At 42.1% G+C, this 23610-nt stretch overlaps 1 protein-coding gene and 1 pseudogene across 1 annotated transcript in view; both read right to left on the bottom strand.

The window, feature by feature from the left end:
* Positions 1–10689: 10689 nt before the first annotated feature.
* Positions 10690–14972, bottom strand: LOC123120787 (wax ester synthase/diacylglycerol acyltransferase 4-like; annotated as a pseudogene).
* Positions 14973–16590: 1618 nt separating this feature from the next.
* The window catches only part of LOC123125248 (wax ester synthase/diacylglycerol acyltransferase 11-like), a 9232-nt gene continuing 2212 nt past the window's right edge, over positions 16591–23610 (bottom strand). The window contains exons 3-8 of the mRNA XM_044545769.1: positions 18757–19198; positions 18542–18608; positions 18370–18443; positions 17489–17704; positions 17210–17347; positions 16591–16761 (exon numbers count right to left, since the gene is read on the bottom strand). Of these exons, the coding sequence (XP_044401704.1) occupies positions 16591–16761; positions 17210–17347; positions 17489–17704; positions 18370–18443; positions 18542–18608; positions 18757–19198 (1108 nt within the window). The remainder of the gene's footprint in view (positions 16762–17209; positions 17348–17488; positions 17705–18369; positions 18444–18541; positions 18609–18756; positions 19199–23610) is intronic.

Genomic DNA, 23610 nt, shown 5'->3' with positions numbered 1-23610 from the left:
GATCGCCTCCGCCATCACCACCGTCGTCGCGGGGGAAGCCAGGAGGACTGCGCGGTCCATTGACCATCAGGACTTCCGCCGCGGGGTCACTGCTGTCGCACTCGGATGCAGTCTCAACGGAGCCAGTCGAACATGCCGTAGAGAGTTTCGTCGGGCTCGATTGCTGCGACTTGGGGGTGGCCGACTGGCGAGCCACCGCGTGCCTCACCCACCGCTGGAGCCTCGACCGACCGGAACGCTTGCGCCGGCGGGCAGCAGGGAGTGAAGACGCCACAGGAGCCGACCGATAGTGGGTCGACGGCTGCCGCAGGAGGACGCCGCGGACGCACGCGCGAAAGTGCGTTGCCCGCGGACGGGGAGCGCCTCGACGTCAAGTGGAGCCTCTTGGAGCCAAGCGGAGTCGTCGGCGACGAACACGAGCGCGCTGAGACGGATCTCGCGGCCCTCGGCCAATCCTCCGTCTGAAACCATGATGATGGGGATCGGAAAAATTGCAACTTCTCCAACAAGTCGCTAAGACACCTACCCCAAGGTGGGCGCCAACTGTCGTGGTTCTAAGTCTGACAGTAGAATGGGGGTAGGTATGTAGAGGCAAGATCCTAGCTATGGAGAAGTTGTACGCACGAGTTTTACGAGTTCAGGCCCTTCTTGGAAGAAGTAACAGCCCTACGTCTCGGTGCCCGGAGGCGGTCGACTGGATTATATGCGTGTGTGTTACAGGGGGTGTGAACCCTTGTGCATGTGAAGGGGGGTGGCTTATATAGAGTGCGTCGGGATCCTAGCCAGCCCACGTTACAAGGGATTTAAGGTACATCAAGAGGGGGGCGTTACTGGTAACGCGAGCAATAAAGAGACATAATGACCATTAAAGCTACGGCGTAATGTCCGACCGTTGCAGTACGGAGTGGCTTTAGATCTTCTGGCGGTCGAGTGACAGTCTCCATGGTCGAGTGACTTCGAGTCTTCCGAGTGGAACGCTCCATGGTCGAGTGGATGATGATTCTTCTTCGAATGCTTCTGGTTTTAGGGTGATGTCCTTGGGGAGGGTATCTTGGACAGGCCTATGACCCTACCCTAGGTACATAGCTTCATCACCTCCCACTTGGGCTCGTTCCATTTTGTTTTTTTCTCAACCACACATTTTTGGAGACACAGTTTCGTACATAAAATCGCTCGGGCTATACTGTTTGTTTATTTGGAAGAGAACCGGACGGTTTTGTGAAGCTTATAGAATCTTTTGGCCAGTTTTGGGAAGCTTCTAGAAGCTTGTGGCCTGTTTTGGAAACCTTCTACAAGCATCCAGCCAGTTTTCCTTTTTTGGTTTTCTAGATGGTGTATATTATGTGTTTTCTTTTCTTTTCATTTCCCTTTTTAATGTGTGGGAACTTTTTTCAATTTTGAAAACTTTTTTAAAAGCAAAAGGAAACTTTTTTTCTGAACTTTTCCTCAAAGTCGGAAACTTATTATTTGTGAAATTTTTTCCTAAAAATCGTGAACCTTTTATAGTTTTGTGATTTTTTTTTTCCAAAAATACGTTAACCTTTTTCAAATCCGAGAACACTTCTTCCAATATTTTGAATTGTTGCTAAAAATCATAAATCTTTTATCATGTCCATGAAACAAGTGAGCCCTTTTAAAAAATTAACTTTTTTCAAATGCCTTTTTTTTAAATTCATCTTCTTTTTTGAAATAGTGAACTTTTTGGAGTTTGTTCTCTCTTTTTCAGGTCCGTGAAACAAGTGAATTTTCTCAAAATTTGTGATTTTTCTTGAAATGCATGATTTATTCTTGGTATTCCCAAACTTTTTTGTGAACTCATGAACTTTTTTAAATTCACAAACTTTCTTTCAATCTCGTGAACTTTTTTTGGACCCATTAACTTTTTTAGGTACGCAAACTTTTTTTAAAAGCACAAACTTTTTGGATACCACGAGCTTTTTTGCACTCGTGGATTTTTTTCGAGTTCATGAACTTTTTTTGAAACCATGATCCTTTCAAATTTGTGAACATTCTTTTGTATTCTTGATAAAACTTTTTTTCTCAAAAGGTCAACCCTCAATCGATCAACTGGTCAATGATGGAACGGTTAGCCATTGTCGATCAACTGCGCGACCAGTGAACAAGGAAAACCGGGCGTTCCGATCTCTTTTTTTACGAACCAAGCGTCCCGATCAAATGCTGCCTCCTCATGTGGACCGGCCTAGGAGTGGGTGCACGTGAGCGTTCGTTCCCCTCCTTGGCACCTTCTTAAGGTGCGAGGGAGGAGGTCCATATTTTCCGCCTGTATTGGGATATACGATTCTGAATCTATATCCGTATCCTTTTTAAAGATATTTATATACTTGCACAAATCCACCAAATATGGAGGCGGATACATCGATAATATTCTGCTGATGTGGATTATGCCATATTTTCACGGGTTAGCTTAGGTTATCAAATAGGATTATTCGATTAATTTAGCCCATTGGACAAGCTCAAAATACCCAATTAGACCACTAATTACAATCACCACACACAAATAGAATAAAAATCATAACCCTAGCAACATCTTAGGGGACTTCCAATTCCGCGCTTTGAGCACCGCCGAACCCATCTGGTGCTCACTGCAACACCCTGGTGGGCCGGCCCACGAACGTGCAGCGTGAGCGAAAAACCCCCTAAACACTTTTGCTGCGACCAGGATTCAAACTCACGTCGTTGAATTCCTACGCTCGCATGTCTAACCACCAGAGCTACCTGGTAATAGTGATCCATAGTACCACAAAATACTTGAGACCAATTATAGCTGCGTTGTTCCTAAATTTGGAAGTTCACAGGTAAAAAAAAGCTCATGAACAATAAAAGAAAAGTTCACGAATTTGTTTCAAAATTAAAAGGTCCACGTACTCAGAAAAGTTCATGAAAATAAAAAAAAAGTTCACTGATTTAAGAAAAAGTTCATGAATTTGAAAAAGATCATGGAATTTCGAAATTTTGATGAAATTTTTAAGAAGTGCATGAAGTATTGAAAAAAGATCATGAAAGTTTTGAAATATTTTGAAAAGCAGTTCAGAAATTTGAAAAAGAGTTAATTGATTTTGATAAAAAAAGGTTCATCAGTTGGAAAAAGATCATCAAAACTGCAAAAAATTAATCTATTTAAAAAATGTCGATTTTTCAAAAGGTTCGTCAAATCTGGAAAAAGTTCATTGATTTTTAAAAAAATTAACAAAATTTGAAAAAGTTCATTCAAATGTTTAAAAAGTTCAGCTATTTGGGAAAAAGTTCATGGATTTTTTGAAAAATTAATGATTTTTGAAAAAAAATCGTCGATTTGTGAGAAAAAGTTCATCAACTAATAATCACACATTTAAGAAAAAAATCGAAAAAAAGAAAGAAGGAAAATAAATGTGAACTAGAGAAAGAACAAAAGCAGTTACTATGCACAAGTGTTCTCTGTGAACATACAGGTCTCGTTCCATCACGGTCGCACCATTTTTTGCACTTTAAACAGATAAAAGAAAACCATAAAAATGACCCGGCCTAGCTCGCAACGCTTCAGGCACCCATCAAAATGACCTATAACAGGCGGCTGAAGTGCCAAATAGAAACCATCGCACGTTAGTGTACGACCAGGATGAGTTTTAGTTTTTGTTGCATGCGGGCAAGCGTACAAGCTATAAGCACATGCATGTTGGCACATACATCAATACATGAATATATACAATCTGCGAACAATTTGTGATGCATGATATTTCTCTACTCTCGATATACACATGCTAAAACAAATTCATGTTCATATTGTTTGCGTAGTATAAAAAATATCAGGTCAGTGCACATATAACCTAATACTTTTTGTTCGTTTTCGGTTCGACTCTGCTCCGGTTTCGCTCTGAATTCGTAGTCCGGTAAAATCAAGAACTGGTCATTATCGGCTCCGCACTGGATCCGACAAAAAAATATGATAAAAGATTTGGGAAAGTATTATCCGATCCGATTCGTTTACATCGTCGTATGATTGGTCCAGAATGGTTTTAGAAGCTTCCATGGCATTTATTTTCTATGTGTTTTCATATTAGTTTTTTCTTATCGGTTTTCATTGTTTTCATCGGGTTTCTTGGTGTTTTCAACTATTCTTTTCATTTTTATTTTGTTCATTTTTCTTTGCTTGTTCCTTATAATTTTTCCTTTAGTTTTCATCTTCCTTTACAATACATAACTACTTTTAATACACATTGTACATTTTTATACATATGTAACATTTTTTCTTTACAAGTATTTGAATCTTTTGAAATACATGTTTAAATTTTCAAATACATGTATGAAACATTAATTGGATATGTATTAATAATTTTTCAAATACACTTTTTGTCAAATGTTATGAAACATTTTTCAAACTACCCGAACATTTGTTTACATTGTATAAATATTCTTATTTTTTATCAACCTATTTTTTAAATGCAACATACATTTTTTCAAATTGTTAAAGTTTTTCTAAATGTCATTAACATATTTTTGGACGCATGATTATTATCTAAAATTTAGCATACATTGTTTTGTATGGTATGAATTTTTTTTACTACACGTTTTTATTGACATCCTATAAACTTTTTTTCTAAAAAGTCACGTGCATCGTTTTAAAACACGTGAACTTTTTTAAAGTTTCATAAATTTTCTTAGTGCTATCAAGTTTTCTTAAATTACGCTAACAAAATATTTTTACCTCATTCTTTTTTCAAATCATTTTTTTTTCATTGAGAATTGTTACAGATGTATAGCACAAACACGTGAATATATTTACACCGCATTCTTAATGCTATCATATTGGTCTCCTGTACAAAGCCTTGTGTGTGTTGTTGTCAAGGAGAATTTCTTCTTTCTCTTATTTTGGTGAGGTTTCTGAACATTTTATTTGATTAATAGCATTCTTTTAATAAGTCATAATGAAGCATAAGAGGATGCAAACACAATGAGCACACATCTGTTCTTAGCACCATTAGTATGCACACATCCAACACTAACACACACAAACACAAATCACATATCCAAAGAGAGCAAAGCTATACAAGACCAAAATTATGACAAGGCCGAGGGAAATACAACAAGAGACATAAACAAGAGCAACATTGATCGTCACGGAGCAGCTGCTGACCCAATGAAGATGTTGCACAATTATGCAAACATGAGTTTAGATGATTTGACTTGGTGGATTATTGGTAGTGTTTCCACCCTCTTCTTTTGAGGCTCATATGAGTGACGGATCAATTACCGTGGGATGTAAATTAACCATCCCATAGCTTAGTAGGAAAAGTAGTAACAATATTCCGGCGGAGGACTCAATCTTCATACAATGGGATATCCCACTCTGAAGATATGTCAAATTGCCTGGCTGAGTCCTCCCTGCGTCAAACGTGGCCACTTCTCGCAGTGTCTTGTTCCAAACGTCGATGGCCAGGATCCACGCCCTGCGGCCCCTCTGCTTAGCCTTGGCCATGACGTAAACGACATCTTCTTCGTGCAAGCTCAGAGCAGGTTGGCTTCCACGGAGCTTCCCCATGTCATGGAGATGAGAGGGCAACTCGGTGTGGCTCATCTCCACTGGCACATTGAATATGTCGAGCCCGCAGTCCTTGCGCCAATGCTGCAAGGGATCCGCCTTCTCCCATGGTGTGGCTTTCCAACATTTGGTAACCAAGTCGGTGGTGCTGGTGAGGTATGCCAGCCACCGCGAGGTAATAACGGAGGTCGGGGAGCAGGCGAAGCGTCGACGTGGCGCCGCTGGCCTGGTAGACCAAGTACTCGCTATAACTGTCGGCCGAAGCGTGTACAGGCTGCTCATTGTGGACTCCACGCCTGATGCGAAGGAGGACCATGTCGTCCTCGGTAGCGATGACCATGGGGGGCTGTCGGAGATCGTTAGGCCTCAAGCCGTCGCAGTGGACGGTGAAGCAGGAGACGCGCGGCGGGCAGGCACTAGTAGAAAAAGAGGCTTCCATACGCCCCATTAGTCCCTAAAATAATCGAACCGCGATCAAAAGGGTCTTTAGTCGCGGTTCGGGAGGAGACCCGCGACCAACTATCTGGGCCCAGCGCGCTCGGTCGACAGCTGGCGGACGGGAGGGGCTTTAGTCCCGGTTGGCCTGGCCAACCGGGACTAAAGGTCCTCAGGCTGGCCTGGCCAACCGGGACTAAAGGTCCTCAGGCTGGCCCGAAGGCCTTTAGTTGCGGTTGGCCAGGCCAACCGGGACTAAAGGCCCATCCCTATATATAGGACTCAGCTCACTTCACTTAGCCACAATTCAGAAGGGGGGTGGTGGGTTTGCTTTTGGTTCCTCCTATGCACACAAGGTGTTTGATGAAATGCCCGAGAGCATGAAACAAACATGATATGAAGTGTCCGAGCCACACTTGAGCTTTCTCATTTATTTTTCCTCCGCGATCGCGGTTAGCAACTTGAACCTTTCATGTGTCATTGATAAAATATGCATGTGTGTAGTTCATTGTTTAATTTGTATTATTTCTAGCTAGTTAGTTTAACAAATGCATGATGGTTAATTATATACTTTATATAATAATAATGCAGATGAATCGGCAATGGATGTACGGTCCCCGACTCTCCGGCGAGTTCACTACGGGTTTGAAAGATTTCCTCGTAGTGGCAAATGCGAACAAGCAGCGAGGTTTTATTATCTGTCCATGTGCTGTCTGTAAGAATCAGAAGGGTTACTCCTCCTCAAGAGACGTTCACATGCACCTGCTTCGGCACGGTTTCATGCAAAGCTATAATTGTTGGACCAAGCCATGAGTTGAAGTAGACCGTGCATGAACTAGTAAAAGAAAAATCGGCTGCAGGGCCGCATGAAGATCATGAAGCGGATCGCGGAAGCCAGCAACGGAGAAGCAGCGTGGCTTTCACGGATGCCCCGCCTGGTGCTAATGCACCGATGATCGAGATTCGTGCACCGGAGCCTCACTACCCCGTGGATGATGTAAAGGAGATGAAAGAATGTGATCTGCATTATCCCGTGGGGAACGTTTCCACGAAGGTAGCTACCGGCAGTGCTTTACCCTGTACACCTGGAGCACTCCACCACAACAACCCCATTGCATATGGCTATGCTCGTGTCATGGTGGAAGACATAGTCCAAGAGTTTGAGGACCTGGAGATTGACAAAACTACACCCGAAGGGGAGAGAAGACTTGGAGATGTCAAGCGCCAGATCATTCTATGGAAAAAGAAGTACATAGTGTTTCCAGGCGAGGCGCCAAGGCTAACAAGTCCACCCCCCTCCGATGGTGGTGGTGGTGGTGGTGGTGGCGGTGGTGGTGGTCGTGGTGGTTCACCTACACCTCCTTCATGCCATTCGACGCCATCCCCCGATCCACAACCTCCGGCGGGTAAGCAGCCGCCGCCCCCCAATCCTCCTCCGGCGGGTACGACGCCCCCCAATCCTCCTCCGGCGGGTACGACGCCCCCCAATCCACCTCTGGCGAAGAAGCAGAAGCAGGCGGACAGCAAGGAAACCCGCTCCTGGACTATTAACCCGGACCCTTATGTACCTAGGACCACAAGGGTACCGGAGCCATCACTGAAGCCTCTCCTCCCAAGGCCTTGGGAACTTAGTGAAGTTGAAACCAAATTGGCCGCGTCTGCTCATTATGAGAAATGGAAGGCGGATACGAAGGCGATAAAAGAGCCTGAGCCCAAGCAAGTATTCACTGAGAAGCAAAAGAAGTGGGCTAAGGATTTTTTGACGACACCGTCCCAAGCCGAACTGAATATGCCTGACAACTATGAACATGAACTTCGTAGGCAAGCAAAAATATTGAAGGAGGAGAAAGAAGAAAGTAAAAAAAGCGGGAAACAAGTTGACCAGCTCGGGATGCAGAATAAACAATCGATCCCCCCGCTCATAGTGAAAGCCGGTCCGGAAGAGGACCCCATCATAGCAGCTGCGACAGCACTTGGATTGACTGTAGCGAGTGCCATGAAACAAGCGTCCGAGATGGGTTTGACTCTTCGTGCCTTCTTAGGCCTTGAGGATGCGCCAGTATGTGAGATAGCATTACAATATGTGCGGAATGGGCCTCTCGTCGAGCCTGCACGGGAAAAGAGTCTACCACCACAAATGCGAAATCTGCTACGTTGGTACAAGCAATTCATAACATGGGCCGACAAAGAATATGTTTATGCGGATGTTACAGAGGAGCATCACACCAAACGGTACTCTGTACAAGTTCATATGAGTGAATTGTTCCAGCTGTTCAATCTGCGCGAGCTCGACAAATCTATCCTGAGTTGCTACGTTCTGTAAGTGATTTATTTCTACCTCATCTCGTTCTTCATTGCCTGCACTATATATATATATATTGTCCTAACTATATTGTTGCGTACGCTATTATGCAGATTGAAGATTTGGGAATGCAAAATAAGAAACATCCATGATGTTGGGTTCATTGACCCACATATCGTTAATGGACATCTGTTACAAAATCACCCCGAAGACATGGAGAAAGACTTGTACAAGTTTCTTAGAAAGCATCAACTCAAAAGTCATATTCTATTTCCTTACCATTTTGGGTGAGTGTTTCTCTCTTGTGCCCATTCTCTTTTGTTTACTCCATGCATGGTATGTCTAATCGATGAGTTATGCATGACTGTGCATGTAACGTGTCTGCAGGTTCCACTGAATTCTGCTAAATATTGAACTTCACACCTCCAGAGTTCTAATCATGGACTCTATGGATTCGGATCCAAAGCGTTGGGCCGACATGAGAAAAATGCTGCAAAAGTAATTATTTTCAATCATTTGAGCTCTATATCGATCGGTCTCTTTCGTTCATTTCCTAATATCAAGTAACTAATAACTCCCTTGTTCATTTAATTTTCTTTGCCCTGTAGGGTTTGGAGACGGTTCTCAGAAGAAATTGTCGGTGAATTCAAACATGAGCTAGATTTTAGAAGGTTAGTTAATGTGGATAAGCAGCCTTCGGGGACCAATCTATGTGGATACTATGTTTGTGAGAACATCCGGAGACACACCTCTGAGCGGAAGGCATCGGATAGCGTGCGGAAGGCGACGGATAACTTGCGGAGGAGGCTTAGTCCAGAAGCTCGCTTCCGACCAATTCAAGATGAATTAGCAGGATTTTTCATGAGGGAAGTCATCAATCCTAAAGGAGAACACTATACCGAGGACGAAGAAATTTATATGCATACCCGAGATTGAAACTTGTTCGAAGTTGTATATGGTCATCCATCCTAATTGTGTATGGAAACTTGTTCTAAGTTGTATATGGTCACCCGAGATTGAATATATATTATATATTCCTCTTGAATTCTTCTTGTTTGAAATTTCATATGCATGTATATAGTAGCATAGAATATGTGTACTGAAACTTCATCAAAATTAAAATAAAACACAAAATAAAATATAAAAGAAATAAAACACTATAAATTAAATAGAAACCAGGTTTAGGGGGGCTAAAACCCTAAACCTGCGGAGGAGGCCTTTAGTCCCGGTTAGCCACGAGAACCTGGACTAAAGGTCCTCCGCCCCGACGGACTCCTGGCGCCCACGTGGACGGGCCTTTAGTCGCGGTTCGTAAGAGGCGCGACTAAAGGGGGAGCCTTTAGTCGCGCATATTTAGTCCCGGTTGCACAGTCGGGATTAATGGCCTTTGCGAACCGGGACTAAAGGCATATTTTCTACTAGTGAGGCCACCCAGAAGGTCACCCAGAAGGCGCCACAGCCCGTAGATCGGCACACGCAGGTGGTCGTGGCGTCGGTGCGAATGTCGACGTAGCCCCGAACGTCGAGGAGGATCGACTCGGGAGGCAAGCTCAGATCGTCGAGGTGGATAGGTCGGCCGGGGTCGTCGGCGTCGTCTTCCTCGTCCTTGGAGGCATCATCATCGTCATCCTCCTCCTCCGTGGTGTTCTCGAAGTCGTCGTCCTCGTTGATGATGAGCGACGAGAGATCGATTCGACTGTCTTCCTTTTACATAGGCGGCGGCGACCGGCTAGTCATCGCGTTCGAGATTGAGAGCGGAATTTTTTTTTAAGAACGAGAGGGGAATAAAATAGGCCTCGTTTCTGCGATGGTCCCTGAAACTCCGAACAAGGCTTGTGGCCCAAGAAAGTTTAAAGTGTTGATCGCATCAACTTTCTCTTTCTTTTTTTAAAAATAATCAACTTTTCTGCTCCTCATATCTATATTGTTACTATCTCTTAAAAAATCTATATTTTTCCCAAAAATATATAGTTTTTTTACGCAAAATTTTTACTCCCTTCGTCCCATAATATAAGATGTTATTACATCTAATATGTGAGTGTATTTACCGCAAAAATAAAATAAAATGTGTGAGTATATTGTATGTAATATCGTTTTATATTATGAGACCGAGGAAGTATGCTGTTTTAGTTGTGATCATAGATCGGGGTTTGGTCAAATCCATTCTGGCATTAAATCCAAAGTTAAAAAAATAAAAGCAAGATGTAAGATGAGTATAATATTATCCCTGTTGGTGCATCATTGTCCTATATATTACTGTACTTAATACATTTGACTTGTAGCCTTTTTTGGTACATGTTCTTGTTTTTACTTACTATGTTGCAATTCGTAATACACACAACAAATATATAGGAGCATATTTTTGTTCTTGTTCTTGTACAATTTTAGGAAGCACACTGATAGAACTGCATGTTGGTTATTCTTCCTTGATGGATGTTGAAAGTCTTGAACCTCCATCCCTAATGTGGCCGAAAGACTCAACAAAGTCATCCATAAGTTGAATATAATCTGGAATTATTTCCTCGTCGACCGTCAAACTAAGCGTAATAGTGCTATTGTAACTCTGACATTGCACAAGCAAAGCCTGCAAAACAAATCTTTCTGATTAGATACAAAATTGGGTGACAAAATGATTATAATTTTATAGGTTTACTTCTATTCATTTTATTTTTCATGATGACGTTTAATGTGTGTAGTTACAAAGAATTGAGCTTAGCTTGGTCAGTAGGATGTGCTCGTGTAATGAAGTTTTATGTCTAGTGTTACAAAGAACTGAGGTTAGCTTGTTGGTAGGGTGTGCTCGTGTATTCCCATCGAAGGTCGAGCCATGTCCTTAATTAGGTAGTCATACTGACGGAATATCAAGATAGATGTAACTTAAAATGCCTCTACCTTTTGTTGGTCTTGGGTTCAAGTTCACACATAGCAGAAAAAAGGAAGATGAAATGCATCTATGAAAATACTCTTACCTACCACCATTATTCTATAAACTCTATTGATGAGAGGCATCAGATTACAACTCTCCTTGTTTGAGTACTCCTTAACTCGAATTTGTTCCTTACAATTACATATATTGTAGTTACTCCTAGGTGCATCCATCATTTTGGAGGCATTATATCACGAAGTGATAAATTAAGCATGCACATGCGGGTAGTTGATGTTTTGGGGTCATATTCTTGCCTTTTTGCTCCAATAACCTAGAGTACATAACTTAGCAGAGTTGTTTTGATAATTCAGAAAGAATTAGAGTTGTTTTGTGATCGAAAGCGATGCATGAGGACTAGTATTCACGCATTTTATCTGATAGATGCTTAGGTTGATAAAAAAGTAGAAAGGTTGATTAAGGTTGAAGGTTTTGCTGCAAGATCATGAGTGACTTACTTGTGAAGCTCCATAAACACTAGGTGCAATGACGACAACGGGGTGCCCATAGAACTCTATTTGTTCAGTTGGTCCAACCAGGTTTGAGAACGCAAGAGTTGTATTGGCAAACATACGACCAAAGATAAAAAATCCAGCCAGCTTTGACTATCAGTGTTAGTTTGTTAAACAAGGTGCTGCTTAATTATGTCAGAGTTAATTGTAGAAAGAGAACAAAATAAACTAGTACAAAGTGGCAGCGAATATACCTTCAGACCAAACATTTTGAGAAATGATTCACCCATCTTACACGTGAAGATAACTTCAAGTGAGCTCGTTTTCCTATCCACGGTCTTCTTTGCCTTGCGAACATATGCAAGTGCGTTATCATGCATCGCCAAATGAAAAGGAAGGAGGGTGTTGCCTAGTTGATTTCCCTAGTCCGCATCCTTACTCTCACCAGAGTCTATCATTTCAACATATGTTTGTACAGTTATAAGAAAACATTAGACCAAAATAATGACATGCTACAAATTGGTAATGAAATGATCTAAAACCTCCATTCGGAAATAAATTACGTCCCAACAAATGCATAATCAAACTGAACACTCCAATATTGACTAGTAATATACATTGAAATTATATAGGTTGGTCCGGGCGAACATATTAATAATAATAATAATAATAATAATAATAATAATAATAATAATATATGTATATATATCATTAGTTGTCGGGAAACATATTTTTCATACATATAATGATTTCTATTATTATAATAAACATGTATATTTGTATGAAAAGTAATGATATATATTACGGCAATAACAGATATATAAAAAAACTGAAAATCTAATGGCATGCACTTCAATTTTTTTTACATATTTTCGAATAAAAACTTACTTGTAGGCTAGGGGTTGGTCTTGTATCAACAAGGAGGATAGACCGCAGACATATTTTGCTGGTGTCATTGGCACCTATGATAAATTGCAGGTAAGTTCACAAATGTGTATAGTTCATACGTAAGTATATATACAAGAGATCGCCCAACAGGAGAAACTATGACATATAATACACCTTTGTTTTGTTTCCAAACAACACTTACCAGATTTGCCAAACTAATATCTTGATAGAGCAGCAGAAGTCGCTCCGACTAGCGCATCGTTGATGGTCTCCGGAAACAAAAGATAAATACATATATACATAATGACTCTTCACGTGGGCTGCACGTATTACCTAGAAGGGTTAACTTATATAGTATGACCATTTTACCTTGGCTCAGTGGTTGGGTATGCAGTTGTGCAGCCTAACGACCTGGGTTCAATTTCTAGAATTGACAGGTGACGCACAGGCGGTTTGCCCTGTTTGTTGAGGATCAACCTTGGTGCATGGTGAAACCACTCATCAACACATATTTTGATACTCATTTAAAAAAATTCTGAGGACCATATTTGTCTTGGTACTCATACTGAAATGGTTGTATGCATCCCTAGTTGGTGTAGAGGCTGGGAAGTGAAAATCTCTCCCATTTTATGCGCCTCCCCTCCCCTCCAGATCCCTCCTGATCTCCTCCGCCTACCGCCACCTCCCCTCCCCTCCCCCTGCCTCCGCTCCTATAGTCGCCGGATCCCGGCTGGGCAAAGCCCGTGCGGGGGGATGATGGCGGGGCGTCCCTCCGTCGCGGCTTGGAGGCTTGGCTATGATGGTGAATCTTGAGCGGGTGCGTCGGGACGACATGTGTGTGGCCATGGCGCCGGTCACGCAGCGATGTGACCTCCTCTACCTTTGGTTGTCTTCACCGTCAGTCCAAAGGGATCTAGTCGGTGGGTGTTGCCTCGCGGTGGCTTCCCGGTGGCGGATCAACTGGAGGAGGAGATGGTGGCCTAGCTGCTGAAGTGGGTGAGGATGCCACCATCGTCGGCGGCACCCGTGGGTATCGTTTTCCTCATTGGAGGCGATGGTGGGGGCATCCCTTGCTCCATTGTTTTCGGGGGAAACCTCAGATCTGGAGGAGGCTACCATTGACGCCGATGCCCGTGGGCGTCGTAGCCCTCGTTGGAGGTGTTGATGAGCCCCCTGGATCGGATGATGGCCACGCCTTTGTCGTCACCCCCGTGGGGGCATCATCTTTGGAGACATTCATTGATTGGACGGACATGTGGACGGCTTGGTGATTCCGTGTCGATAGGTGGTGGAGCGGTGCTTCATCCTACACATCGATGGCGGCGGATCTCGGCGGCATGGCGCAATGAAGACTCGGCGTCCGATGGGTGGCGATGGACTCGCATAGGAGGATGACGCTACCTGGGGTCATGGTGGCGTCAATGGCAGAGAGGCCTGGCAAGGTCAATGCGTCAATGTCTGATCTGAGGATGGATCGATTGTAAGGAAGTGACGGCCCTTACAGCGTGCGCATGTGGTGCCCAATGAAAGTGTGCCGGACTGGTGTGTAACACAGTCCAAGTATTGTGGCTTGGATGAGGCGTTCCGCATTCGATGTTAGGTGTTGGTGTGATGTCTGTTTGATAGTAGGCTCGAACATTCAGCACCCCTTCATCACGGGGTAGGAATAGCGACAGGTGTTGCCAAGATGATGGCTTCAGGCTTACTGTTGTATTACCTTGTAAGGGATTTATGAATAATTAATAAAATGGTTGCATGCATCGCCCAGATCCAGAGGCTGGGAGTACGTCCTTTTCTTTAAAAAAAGGCCATTTTTACCTGGCCCCAAGGATGCAGATCAATACACGGAAAATCACATCATAGATGAGGATTTTAGAAGAGTGGCATGATCGAACAGCTAGCTAGATATACTTGCGCAGTTCATGTCATTCTTGATGAACTTGACGTCCTCCAAACAAAGGCTCCGGTGCACGAAGCGCCGGCTGGAGCTGGACATGGCGCCGTGATCCACGTACTTGAATGGCGTGTGCGGGTCTCTCAAGAACGGAATGGTCGCGACGAAGAGGGTGACGTACGTCCACCACGGTGTTTCACGCGAGCACAAGATACGACCAGACCCACGCGAGGAACGCTAGGACACCCTTGGACCGTGGCCGCGGAACGTAGATGGCTTCTTCGGCATGGCGGGCAGGCGTGTCGGGTCGGCCGGTGCTGCGTGCGGACGCCAGGAGGAGCGCAATGAGCGTCGTCCCGTCGCCGAGGAGTGGTGCACGCGGATCACGGCGCTGGAGGTGGCCTCGGCGGTCGGGAAGTCGAGCAAGTGGAACTCCCAGAGCGGCCGGGAGCGGTCCATGGGAGCGCGGACAGCGAGGCCATGTAGTCCTCCATGGCCCGGTCCAGGTCGGCCGCCACGGCAACAGGATCCATGTTCACCATCGTGAAACCTTAGCTCTGGCCTATTTTATGTTGTTACAACCTCTTCGATAATTGTTGGACCAGTAAACTAGAATGATTTGAGATAACAAAGACTTGCAGACATGTCCTTGCCAAGTTTAATTCACTTCCGGGAATCGATAAATCCTAGGGTCTAAGGGAAGAAGACATTATCTACATCCGAAACTGGTTCAAAGGTAATAAGGCATCTTAAATTTTTTTTAGTTTGCATGCCTTGCGCCAATTCTTCTAGGGATCCGCCTTCTCGCATGATGTGGCTTTCCAACATTTGATAGATAAGTCAGGGGTGCTAGTGATGGCGCGACACTTGAACGTGAATTGCATCTCAAAAAACTTAATATGGCCTTGTACGACGATGATGTCCCACTCCTAGGACGTTTGACAACCAGGTCTTGTGCTTTCGTCTTGCCGATTGCGGAAGCGGGATGTAGCAAAGCACATCACCATCATCGTTGTCGACCATGAGAATTTCACATGTCAGGATGCCCTTGCTCATGTCGACCCTGGCCATCGAGCCACGTTCACCTCCGGTCGCGAGCACCTTGGTTATGAAGCTCCACGTCGCCAACCTACTCATATACCAAGGTGGAAGATTTATGTCGGGGATGACTGCTTTTGAAGAATGGGAATCAAAGGTGATGAGGATTAAGCCCCCTCAATAACCAATATTCAGAGGCGAGCGAAAAGATGGTAAAGTATGCGCTCTTCGCATTTATCATGGACACGAGCGATGGTGAAACTTTCACCTTAGGATGCTAGTAGGGTGAGGTGTCCGATGATGGGATATTCCCTTAGGCCAAGGAGCTAAGTGTAGAGCCACAACTTATGAGGTTCACCATTGGAATGACCGGAGATGGAGGAGAAATGTCGAGCACAGGGGATTGAGGCAAGTGATTGAGTGCATAGGCATGCCTGCGAATAGCATAACAACCAGGAGCCAGCCGTGGAGCAATGCCAAACCGAAGTTTCTCGGTGATTGTTTGGGACGGGGGAGTGGGTTAAGCGTGGAATTAACAAGAGAGAACGGTTGGTTAATAAGGTACTTAGAAGTGGTCCAACTTTATGTTTATTTTAGTTTCACGGAAGCGGTGCTTTTCATAGGAGTAGTGTAATATCCGCCGAGAAGTAAAAAAATATAAAAAACAGGTAGTTTATAAGATTCCCCTATAATAGACCAATTCATCCAAAGCTCACCCTACTCGTTCCACTCATGATAGTCAGATTCCCCTGGAGAAAAACATTACACATTACATGTTCGAAAATCCGTACATTTGGTATTCCTTGGGGGGTAATAAGTACTTTATGTATTATGAATCTACCCCTTGGGATCCATAATTTATATACACAAAAGCGCAATATCAGAGGAGTATAGCGGATTATCACAATCCTAGCATAAAGTTATAGTTTACATTATTCCTCCTGATACATCATTCTCCAATAATAACAATGTAATGAATACATTTGACATGTAATCTTATTCTGTTTGAGTTCTTGGTTTTAAATTACCATGTTGTGACTTGTGATGCACACACATAATATATAGGAGTATACTCATTACACAGTTTTAGAAAGCATCACACACGATGAAGTTGTATGTTGATTACTCTCTGTTGATGGTGGGTGTGGAAAGCTCTGAGGCTGCATCCTTAATGTACCCGAAGGACTCAGTGAAGTCATCCAAAAGTTGAGTATAATCTGGAATGACTTCATTGTCGACTGCCAAAATTACCTTAATAGTGCTATTGTAACTCTGGTAGTGCACAACCAAAGCCTGCAAAATAAATCTAGGTGATTAAGTAAAAAATAAGGTGTCGAGAAGGTTTGAAAAGGTTTACTTCAATTTTTTTAGTGCATGCGATTAAGTTTTCTTATATTGTTACAAGGAGTTGAGCTAACTTTGGTTGATAAGGTGTATGTGCATCCAAGGTCAAGTCATCCCTTTAACTGTGGACCATCTAGTGATCAACTATATAGAGAGATATATCTAACACTGCTTCTAATCATTTTGGGTCATGGATTCAAGTTCACACTGAAAAGGAGAGGAAATGTAGCTACGCAAATACTCATACCTATCCTCATTATTCTAAAAACTCCATTGGCGAGCAGTGTTAGAGTACACCTCACCTTGCATTGTGGATTGTGGTAGATGATTTGGGTTGACAAAAGTACATAGGTTGCTTAAGATTGAAGGTTTCGATGTAAGATCGTTGACGACTTACTTGTGAGCCTCCGTAGATACTAGGCGCAATGAACACAATTGGGTGGCCACATAACTCTATTTGTTCAGTTGGTCCAACCATATTTGAGAATAAAATAGTTGTATTGGCGAACATACGTTGGAAGATAGAAGAGCCCGCCTGCTTGTCAAGTTGAAAAATATAGACACTAACTAGGTAAGAGCATAATCAGGTTGTTAAACAAGGATGTACTTAACTTTGTGTAATTTAATTTCAAAAAATAAAACATATATATAAGTACAAAGATGCAGCAAAATATACCTTCATGCCAAACATTTTGACAAACAATTCATTCATCTTATGCGTGAAGATAACTTCAAGTGACCTCTTTTTCCTATCAGTTGTCTTCTTCCCCTTGCGAACATATGCAAGTGGATCATCGTGCATCGCTAAATGAAATGTAAGGAGGATGTAGCCTAGTTGATTTCCCCATGCCACATCGTTACTCTTACCAGCTTCTATCATATCAACATACGTCTGTGCATAGTTGTACAGAAATATTAGATGAAAATAATGATATATTACAAAATTGTAATCCATTGACTTAAGGCCTCCATGCGGAAACGTTTTACGCTTCAAAAAGCGTGGAACCAAACTAGCTACTCTAATATTAACTAGTGCTTCCTCCATTCACTATTATAAGATGTTCTAACTTTTTTAAATTGGATGTATATAGATGTGTTTACTGTGTTTGTTCACTCATTTCAATCCGTATGCAGTCCTTATTGAAATATCCAAAATGAATTATAATAGTGAACAGAGGGAGTAATATGCACAGAAAATATTTAGGTTAGTCAAGTGAACATATATCCCCTACAAAAAAAGATTTAAGTGAACATCTATAACATCATTAGTTTGTCGAGAACATATTTTCATAAATACCATGATTTGTAATCTTTTAACCAAACTCGAACTTTGGGGATTATTCTGATGTCTGAAACGTTAATTACATAACAAAGGAGTAACCATTTGGTGCAGAAATGTATTCCCTGCGTCCGGAATTACTCGTCGCTTAAATGGATATATCTAGCACTATTAGCGACAAGTAATTCGGAATAGAGGGAGTACAAATTAATAATTTATGCATTTAAAACCTCCTAAATATTAATGTATTTAAAATTATATATAATTAGAAAACTTACTTGTAGGCTAGTGGTTGGCCTTGTATTGACAGGGAGAACAGACCGCAAACATAGTTTGTTTGTCTTAGAGGAACCTAACATAAATTGAAGATTTATGTTACACGGTATATAGAAATACAATAAATCCACCTGCGGACTATACATCCCTCGTTGCCAGAGGTACATCACTTACCAGACTTGCGAAAGTAATATCGTGATAGAGCTGCAGAAGTCGCCCCGACAAGTACATCATTGACAGTCTCCGGAAAAAATATAGAGACAAAATTAATCTTAATTCAGACAGAGTGTACGTACGGAACATTGGAAACTGAATGAACATTTCGCAAATGCACGATTTTCATCTGGCCCTCAGTATGCCGTACGTAAGAATACTACTGGTATACTTACGCAGTTCATGGCATTCTTGATCAATTTGACATCGCCCAAGCTAAGGCTCCGGTGTACAAAGCGCCTGCGGGGATTGGACATGACGTGGTCATCCGCACGTCTGAAGAGCGTGGGCGGGTCTCTGAGGAACACAATCGTCGCAGCAAAGGAGGCAACGTCCACCATGGTGTTCCATGCGAGCACAAGATACGGCCAAATCCATGTGACGAACGCCGCCAGGGCGCTCCCGGACGACTGCTGCCGGCGCCGCGGCTCGTAGATGGCGCCCGTGCGCTCCGGCTGCTCCGGCATGGCCGGCAGGCATGTCGGGTCGGCGGCACTACGCGCGGACGCCAGGAGCATCGTGATCAACGACATCCCGTCACCGAGAGAGTGGTGCACGCGGATGACCGCGGTGGCGGCCGCCTCGGAGGTCGGGAAGTCGAGGAAGTGGTGATAGGACCTCTGGATCGGTTAGGCTAGATATTCCGGTAGTTCTTACCTTCTGCTTGTGGCTTGAGGAGCCACCGGTGCCGGCCATTGTGACGGTGCCCGGTGATGATGGCAGATCGTGGATGAAGTGGTGACGGCGCTTTCCGTCAGCACTGCACTAACCCTAGATCGGTAGGGATGTAGGTGGGGTGTACGGCGTTGCGACGAACCTCGTTCTGCGAGCCGCCGTCCCCCACCTCTTTATATAGTGCAGGTGACAGGGGCCCGTCACCCATAGTGGGCTGAGCGCCCCCGATCAGGGCGTGGATCTAAGGGCCCGGTGGGCCGTTGGGCCCACACGGTGGAGTTATCCTAACATTCTCCTCCTTGATCTCAACTTTTACTTTTGACCTTTATACTTTGAAATAACTCTTTTCAAAGTACCTGTTTCATCACAGATTTGCATGTAGAGCATGTCTCATCATCACGGTTCATTCCCGATAGAATCAACACCTACAACACACTCCTCTGTTTTGAAACAGATTCTTTAACTTTGGGCCCTTTTATTGTCCGGAAATCTTAGACTATACCATAAAACCCATGTCGACTGTGTGTTCTCCGAACACACTGGGCGGCAAGCCTTTAATAAGCAGATCTGCAAACACTCGTCTGTTGCTTTTATGCTTCAAGCATTTCTACATGATTCCGGATTTTCTCCTTTACAACGCATAACTCTGTGTCAGTGTGTTTGACATCAACACTTGACTCGTTGTCATAGGAGCGAAAAACTTAAAAATGGTTATCGCTGTTGTCAACCATTATCAATTCCGGGTACTTGTTTCTTTAACCTTTTTGCCTGTCCCTCAGCCTCATATCATGTTGTACATTATCTTTACATCATATTAATGATAATTGATTCATTCTTTAGAGTTTTTCCACACAAAAACTCCAAGTGTGAAAGTCAGCGACAATTGTGGATTTCGCTGTATATTTCACGAGTCCTGTCTTTGTACTCACAATCTTTTGAGAGCACTTATTTCTTTCAGCATGAGGCCGATATCCTTGACTCCATTCCAGTTATCTATATCTGGACTGGACATTACCAAAACAACCCGGCTACGTGAACTGTGTCACGGTAATGTTATACTTTTGCATTCATTAAGCTTCCAACAGCTCAAGCATATGGTACCATATTCATTTGGTCTATTTCGTATTGACTTTTGGAACACTAAAGTTTCCAAAATCATTACCCTTTACTATAAAAACAGGCGTAGGTTTTCTCGCATGCATACTTTAGAAACTTTCCTTAGCATGCCCATGCGACACACCTAATACCCCTTTTATTCTTTTCTCGGTGAATCTCGATCCTTATAACGAGAGACATTCTTTTAAACTTTGAGGACAAGAACTTCTTTTCCTCCTGCAGTCGAATTAACATCACTACTAACAAGCAGAATGTTATCCGCATGTACAAGATATAGGAAATGAAATTCCCATTCTATAACTTTATACAAACACAATTGTCCTCTCATTTTCTTTAACCCAAAACAACATTTGATTGCTTTAGTCCATAAAAGACTTCTTCAGGCAGTATCTCCTGTGTTCTTTACTTTCATCTGATGTAACTCGGATCATAATATCTTTCATCTGATGTAACTCAGATCATGATGTGCTACCAACACTCATTGTAATCTATTCAGTGTAAAATGCGCAAAAAAACCTTTCGATTTTAGTCGTGTTTTACACCTTTACATATTTCCTTTGGAGTCACATTGTCCTTGTAGACTCTTTACAGCCTACTGTTTTGGCTCCATTGGAAATTACTCATGAGTCCCGAACATCGTCAGAATTCACCAATTTCATTTCATCTCACATAGTCTCTTATCATTTAGATAAGCAGACACTTCTCAAAACTCGATTGAGCGCTTTAAATGAGGTGGGATCAACCTCCATTTGAATTTCACTAACATAGACTTTATAGTAATCAGAAGTATCTGATTTTCTCATTCCTTGAGACCATCTGTGTCTCAGGTACTGGCACTTCTTTCATATGGGGCTGTTGTTGCTCTGTCATTGCCAAGAGGCAAATTAATTGTAGTCTTTCACTTCCAAGAGGCAATAGGTTTTACAGGGACCTCCTGTTTAATCATTCCTCCTTTATAGAGCTAACAACGGGTGTTGTATAGGTCATACAACATGCTCCCCCAGATACAATCTATTTGAGTCTTAGGTATCTTCATACCATGCTCCCGCAGATTACTCCATCTTCACTAAGAATGGCGTATCTTTAAACTTTATTATTTGGGTTTATTCTGTTAAAATTTTCTTCTTTATGGCACTTTAAACACTGTCTTAGTATTCCTTAGTCTGCTTTCGGAACTGTAAAAGATCCAGGAATACATCTATTTCTTTTTTTAGGGGTATTATTATGATCGTCGTACTCCCCCAGATGATCACATTCTTCATTATTGGATATCTCATATTTCTTTCTCCCCCTCGAAATGTGGCAAGAACTTTTCTGCCACAATTTCGAAAAACCATTCACAACTCTTGTGAATTCAGGAAACTTTGAGTATCTACTTCATGTATCTGATTACTTTATATGTAATGAAGTTATCTGTTAACGGTATGGGAGTACTTTTTCCTTATTCCTCATTCCATTTCAGAAACTCAAAATAGTTCTTTATCATTAGTACTTTTGCAAGGCACACTTGCATATCATTCTTATCTTTAGGTTCGTCTGTAACTTTTATTCTCTTTGGATTTATTGAGTGCTTAATGACCGTTGCACATAAGGTGTACGGTCGATACTAGGAAAGCATAATAGCTACTCCATACTTTTCTCCCAGAGTGGGACACATTAAACGCACATGAGTCATCATATCTTTCTCCTGTCACACAGGATAAGACTTAGCCAAAATTTCTCCTGACGTATAGGATTTTTGACATAATACTATGTCAACTTTACCCAGTTACGCAGGTATTTTCCCAGACTTTCCCCGCCATGCGGGTTTTATCATGATCCTCTTTTCCCGCTATGCGGGTAATTCCCTGTAAGGAACATAAATGTCAGAATTGGCTCTTTTGACTGCATATGCAATCATGAAATTCAGAAATAATCCGAACGCTCTTTGACACACATGCTTAATCCGACGTTGGTCAAATTAAACACGCATGTTGCTTGTTTCATCTCAAATCGTGTTGACTGAAAAATCTTCTTCATATAGAATACATGAAAGACATTCGTCAACCAAGACTCCCAATGATCTATTTGTTTTCTTTTCTTGGATTAATATCCAAGAATTCTTTTCTTTTGAAGCCATGCTTTAGAGAGAACATACTCCCTCACGTTATGACCTTTCTTGGTCATCTTTCGGGTAACAAGTACCCAGCCATTCGCTTTCACGAATGAAAGCATGAAAAACTTTTAGTCTGAGAAAACTTAGCCAATAATCAACAATAATGAGCATAAAAAATAACCCTACGTTGGTCTGGTTAAAAAATATGCATATTAAACTTTTTTAAAAACTTTCTTTTTATACTCTAAATCACCATTGTGGTAGAATTAGAATAAAACTCGTTCTTCTACTTTAATTCCATATCACCGTTGGGCGGAAATGGAAATAATGCATATAACTCATAAACAATGTGATGATATTATTTCTATTAAACAACTTTGCTAAGAAATAATCATCATCATCAACTTTATTGCAGCGGAAAACTTTTAATATACATTTCTCAATCTTTATAAAATGCTCTAAAAATTGGTCACTTTGATACAAAAATTATCAGAGATTTAAGCTTGGAACATAAGACTCATAGAATTATAGTACTGTTATCATCAACGTTGGTCAGAAAATAACAATACCATATTTTAACTTTAAAACAAATATCTTTCTTTTATCATAACAGAAACTATCTGCATCTTATTTCACCTGCATCTTATTTCACCCACAGGGGAAAAACAATGCTAAGAACAGTTCTTCCAATTAAATTTTCCCGTTGGTTCCAATTTAATTGGAGGATAAAACTTTTACTTTGCAGCGGAAACTTTACAATATTCTATTCAAAAACAATTCTGTGCTCTTTTACTCTCTAAGCAATTTTAACCGGTTGGTTCAAAAATGCATTAGAGAAGCAACAATTTAATCTTTTACTTTAGTTCTATTCAGTTATGAAAGAGCACTTATTTTTATTTGCAGCGGAAAAACATGAATAAAAAATTCACGAACTTTTTTTTACTTTTTAAATAAACTTTTCTATGACCGAATAAAAAATCATGAACTTTTTTTTGGTTCTACAGGAACTTTTACTTTGTAAAATACATAAACTTTTCTTTTTGGAATTTTTTCTATTCTCTGAGAAAACAAAAAATAACTGCAGCAGAGCCCGCGGCCTGGCCTGCACTCCGCTCGCGGCTGTGGCCTCGGCCCAACAACCAGC

This window comes from Triticum aestivum, chromosome 5D, assembly GCF_018294505.1.
Source record: "Triticum aestivum cultivar Chinese Spring chromosome 5D, IWGSC CS RefSeq v2.1, whole genome shotgun sequence".
In the NCBI taxonomy this organism is placed as follows: Eukaryota; Viridiplantae; Streptophyta; class Magnoliopsida; order Poales; family Poaceae; genus Triticum; species Triticum aestivum.
Note: the sequence above shows the minus strand (reverse complement) of the source record. Positions and strands in the feature narration are given on the sequence as shown.